At 43.7% G+C, this 5,618-nt stretch overlaps 1 protein-coding gene across 1 annotated transcript; it reads right to left on the bottom strand.

The window, feature by feature from the left end:
• Positions 1–329: 329 nt before the first annotated feature.
• Positions 330–4,999, bottom strand: LOC146176502 (uncharacterized). Its single transcript, XM_084582821.1, has 3 exons — positions 4,843–4,999; positions 2,778–2,866; positions 330–1,028 (listed from the first exon to the last, which is right to left on the bottom strand). The coding sequence occupies exons 2-3, from the start codon at positions 2,851–2,853 to the stop codon at positions 463–465; spliced, it is 642 nt and encodes a 213-aa protein (XP_084438947.1). The 5' UTR covers positions 2,854–2,866; positions 4,843–4,999; the 3' UTR covers positions 330–462.
• Between the last annotated feature and the right edge of the window lie 619 nt (positions 5,000–5,618).

Raw genomic sequence — 5,618 nt, 5'->3', positions numbered from 1 at the left:
ATGCGACTACAAATTGAGCGTCCCCGGGCATATTTTACAAAGTGGGCCTTTTGAAACAAATGCTGCAGAATTTCACCTATAACGAAGTGCTGTTTGAGTCACTTTGCACCTTCGGCTTAAAGTTAGTCACTAGCAACAATAACAGAATTTGGCCATTGCTGACGGAGCTCTGGCTAAAGTTTAAACCACATCGCAACTGAAAACACCGCTGATTTATCTCAAACGCCTGTCGTTGATTCTGCTTTTGTCCTGTGTTTCAGAATACGCTGGAACAAAACCGCCGAAACATGGGCATTAAAGGTCTGTTTTCTGAAAACAAAAACATTGCCTGCAGCCAGATACATTACTTTATTCACTCAAAAACAGCTTTTCCCCCCTTTCTGCCCGTTTAGATGCTGAACCTCTGAACGTCACAGCCTTGCGGGAGAGGTTAGGTATTTCCTCAGTATTTTGAAACCGTGGCTAAAATACTTCATTGTTTTTTTGCAGGGTAGTCTTCAGCGTCTTTTCGAAGGTGCTGTCGAAAGCTTCCGTCCACAGCTCCAAGAACATCGTTGGAAAGAGCTTGCTCAGAACTTTGCTGCCAATCCTCCCGAAGTCGCCCATGCCATCCAACTGGAAATCCACACTGTAAGTAATAACTGGCACAGCAGGTTCATCGCTGAGCGCCAGGTACTTTCCGGAGGTCTCCCGCGTATCCACAAGTAGCTGTGCAGTGAAGCGAGAGAATTCAGCGCTCAGAAGGGCCTTTCCTTCTTGTCCGGAGCACGACCTCCAGGGAATAGTGTACTCCACGTCACCCAGGTTGATGATGTCCACCTGGACAAATGCCTTGTCCTTCGTACAGTAAGGAATGACTGGCCCGTATCGTTTCATCTCGTTCATGCCGGTCACTGTTACGTCACCAATTTCTAGGCCCTCAAAGAGTGGCCTGTAGCCTCGCTTCTTCGAGTCGAGCTGAGATTTGGGAAACTTTTCGAGCAGCTTGTCTACTTCCTCGTCCAGGTCGATGCCCGAGAAGTCGCATTCTGTGCGAGAAAAGAGAACCACTTTATTGCGAGGGTAGATGACTACCTGGTTTTCATAAGCAACCACAGCTACTTCTTTCACTCAAACGTTCAGGAAGTTCTGAAGTTTTTTGTGCTGCCATGCCCCCTTTAACCTTGACACATGAGTTGTCAGAGGATCAGTGCATTCGTTTCCTTGGTATCAAGCTACGTTTCGAGATCCAAAAGACTCGTTGGTCATAATAAGCCCTTAATAAGAAACCTGTGCTTCCTTACCACTCAGCTCAATTGAAAGGGGTGAAGCGTGCTATAGCCAGCTTTTGTTTTTTTAAAATGCCTTCGGGACAAGGGGAAGGGTGTCCAGGCTGCCGTTTGCCAATTTTTGTGCGCCACCAGACTTGACTCGCGCTTGTAAAGCAAGTTGCCATGCCTGTATATATTTTCATATGCCTTCTCCCATATCGTCACCCACCATGATCCTCTTGCTTCTCCCCTTCACCATCCCCAGTGCAGAAGAGTAGGCCAGATTTTAATCATTCCGACCAACCTACCTGCCTTTCCTTTCAATAAACCCATCTATCTATCTAATGCTATGAGGAAATCCTGCCCAGAAAGCATGCAATCTAGCTTTGAAAAACAGCGGAAGTAGGGCATATTTCGTATCTTCTTACTTCCGTTGCACCACAAAAATTCAGAAACGCAAAAATCAACATGGTTCAAAATTGGGAGTCTCCGCAGTCAACAATTATTCGAAAGAAAAAGAAACAAAAGGTTGCTGTTATTCTGTATTTCCACACTCTCTCACATAACCTGAAGAAGATCATGGGCAGCGCAGAAGTGAAAGTGGTCTTTTTCTGCTCCAGAGAAGCTGTCCAAGATTTGCAATCGCATTAGCCCTCGACAAGAAAAACGGCTGTCTGTAATAATAATCATAGAAACAGTTTCGTTCCATGCTATAAGAAACTGGTTTATTTCATACCTTTGAAGTGTGGCAAACTTTACCGCCTTATCCAAAAGTATCCAGGCTGCAAGGTTTGCTCTTTCCTTGTATTCTAAAGCCAACATAGACTCCCAGAGGATCCCAATGTGTTACGACGCGAAGACCAGAGCTCACCTCTAATTTGCACAGATCTACAGCTCCAGGAGTGGTATGCATCCTTTGCTATCTGATTGAGAAGCGAAACACGCTGCCTGGTTACTTTTCGCTAAGACGGGACATTGGGCATACGGGCAGGTGTCTAAATGACCGGTTGCGTGAACACAAGAACAATGTAGAAATGGTTTAAAAGGTCACTTAGAGGCTCCTTGCAGGAAATGTTCCCATTTCCATCCGGAATTCGATGATTCTGAAGTCATCTGTCATCACACAAGAGAGGTGATTGAGGCATTTATCATCGTATCTAGCAGACTCGTGCGTAACCGCATCATCGGTTCTTTTATCGGACAAAGAAATCAGGTGCCCTTCTGCTAACAGGTGAAACGCCATTGACGATAAGCCTCTTTCACTGTCTGTTCCTTTTCATTTTTTCTCTTGTTGTTTCTCGTTAACGCGTAGCTCGCCTAGAAAAATGTAGACTTCTGCGCTCGACTTGTCAGTTGTAAGTCAGCGCCCGTGTGTTTTGTGTCCCCTTCTCATCCGCGTCCATTGGGCTGTAGCAAGAACATTAAAGAATGTACAAGGTGAAGCGTGCCTCTTTTGTATTAAACCCTCAAAGGGTGACAACACTGGAAATGTTCGTCTCAAGGATTAAAAAAACCCCTCAAGCTTGCCTTTTTCTCCGAATGGACTGGCTGCAACAGCCACGATCATGAAGAGGAGTCCGATCAAAACTTTGAAAAATGCCATTTTAGCTTGCAGCCTGCAACAGAAAATACTGATCAATGCGACAAATGAAGGCATTCCACAGTGAAATTGCTATTCAGGTTTCACGCCGTGGTTGTGTTTTTTCTTAGCAGAACAAAACACGGGCGTTTCTTCACCGCGTGTTTTCAGTGTAGTATACATTGCAAACACGGTTTCTGAATCAAACTGACTACTTTAATGCTTGACCGAAGGTGGACTGACAACAATAAGGTTTAAAATAATGGCAGTAAATTGTGTTTGACAGCAAGCTTCTCTTGTATCATTGAGCATGCAAGCAGCTGTACCATACAATTATGCGCTTTTCACAACATGTGTTGTGACCCACAAGACCCAGTTTTCGCAGCTATTGCGCCTAGTTTACTGAGAGAATGTATGCATTTGTAAGTGTTATTATTCTGTAACTTTTGCTGAGCGGCGCACATGTGAACTAAATCGACGCAGTCAGATCAAGCTTGCCTGTCGAGTTCATGTGAATGCTGTCGTGTCAACTGCAGCAAGCGGGGAAAGAATTGCACGACCTCGTTCGGAAGAGTAGGTTGATTTGCCTTGACAGGTCTGCTCAGTTTAAGAAACAGCAGTCCGAACGCAGCGTCTGGCTCGGAAGGGGCATCAAAGAAGATTAAGAAATGTTCTTTTGCTGCGCAATACTTGCATCTGTGAGGTAATGCTGGTGTGTCTAGACCAAGACGCCTGCTTTCTTCGGTGGCCACTCTAGCCGCCTTGATGCTATGCACGGCCCTAGAAGTGCTATCCTCGCTGTGCCTATATAGTTAATGAGAGCACGCAGTCGTCGGTATGGTGTCAATGTACTTAGCCAGTTACCTGACAGAACGCGCACTATGCCATTCTTGTTCATGTAAATTCGAGTTGCAGTTCGTGTAAATTAAGCACCCTTGTTTGGAGTGCGCTGGCACGATAGCATCCACTAAACCATGTAAGAGTTTAAATACGTTTTTATTTCAATAATATTATGCGCTACTCTTACGAAGCCACTTGGCTGAAATTGTGAGTATATATTAAAGTAATCAGATTAAGCCACTTAAACTAGTCATTTCTGCATTCAGGTTGGAAAATTATTACTTCAGTAAGTGTAGCGCATACTGACTGCTAAGAGAGAAATCTGCGCTCGTCTTGCATCTTGCGATCAAAACCTGAAACTAGATTCATTATTCTACTGCGACGGAGGCTTGCACAAACACATCCATATTTTCTTTATCAAATTTGCTCTACTAATCATCAACGTAATACTTCGAGAGTATACAAAGCGAATGTCCTTGACTCACGTGATCAAATTAGCTAGTTTTTTGAATGAGTGGTGAGTTAAAAGAAACGTTGTCATTTGAAGGGCAGGTGTTATCTTGGGCACTTCAACATCCTGTTCTTCCCTAGTACATATGTCCTCTCTTGGTACCTCACATACCCTTGTGGAGGTGACCGCCGCTGAGGCGTCCGTCTGCATACCTTATTTTACTGCCGGGGCCCCAGTTGGATGAAAAAAAAAGCATTCTGGGCCCTATTTCTTAAGAGGTCGCAAAATTAAAGATTTAATATGTAGATTGGTACGCTTTCCACCTTCTCTGAGTTTCCTTATCTCTTGTTATAGGCTTTGGTACTGTGAAAGGTCTTATATAGGCCAGTAGTCATGAAATCTGCCTTGACTTCACAATCAATTAAAAGTGACCGCGAAACAGAGCTGCATGTGCAATATTCGCGGGCGGATGCCTTTTCGAGGCCTTCGGAGATGCGTTCAAGATTCATAATTAAGAGAATATGGTCGCAAATCATTTTCATCAGGCTTCACCACAGTTTGCGTCCTTGCACATGGATATTTATAAATAAAACGTCGATTAAACACTTCTTTAGCTTCGTTTGTAGTGGTCGTTCTAAAACATGCATTTTATGTATCGTACAGAGAATCTCCACACTGTCCCTTACCAAGTATCAAAAAGCAACAAACGCAGCAGTACTCACGTTCTGGGGCGCTTTTTCAATGCTAAATATTCAAGTACGTTACGCGAAAGTGTAGAGCTCGTACTAGCCAGCCTGCTACCTCGTAGGAAAACGTAAATAGAGCCCCACGTTGCCCTTTTTAAGACACCGGGGATCGCTGCTTTCCAGCGATAATAGCCAGGCGTCCCGGGCGTATACGTTGCCTCCTGTTGCCACCTAATTAGGAGTTCCAGAGACTCCATATCCGCTGCCATTCTGAGCGCTACAGCAATCGCAATCTCCAGCCTAAATTGATTGGACTGGAAGGAAACGTCACAAGGTCATTGCCATTCGCTTATGGAAATAACCAGTTACTTTTGTTCTGTACTGCCGGACATGATTTTATTTTTTGTATTCAATAAATACTTATACCGCTAACTTTTTGAACATGCAGCGGCTGTTATAAGCCTCCGCAGTGCTCTCTCGAAGTTTGAAATAACGAAAATTGTCCCCGATTATTGTTTTCCTTTCTGCAAAATAGAAAATGCGACCTTCAAGCATGATTTGAGACGAAAACTTTTGTTTGGTACACGTATATTAAATTTCAATTTTTTCAAGCTTCTCGTCATTCAGGTAATCTAAGTTAATTTCAGACGTTGGATAGAATAATGCGAGATATTAATTGTCAAGTAAGGTAATCAAGGAGGAGAAATAACGAACCTTTTGCATATTTTCCTTTTCTATGTAATTGAGAGAAGCAGGTGTCCGTAAATATGTATCACAATATAAGCGTATACGAAGTTACACTTGTGAACGAC

Source organism: Amblyomma maculatum, chromosome 10 (genome assembly GCF_055883805.1).
Source record: "Amblyomma maculatum isolate TAMU_Amacu chromosome 10, ASM5588380v1, whole genome shotgun sequence".
Taxonomy (NCBI): domain Eukaryota; kingdom Metazoa; phylum Arthropoda; class Arachnida; order Ixodida; family Ixodidae; genus Amblyomma; species Amblyomma maculatum.
This window is presented reverse-complemented; position numbering and strand designations above follow the sequence as displayed.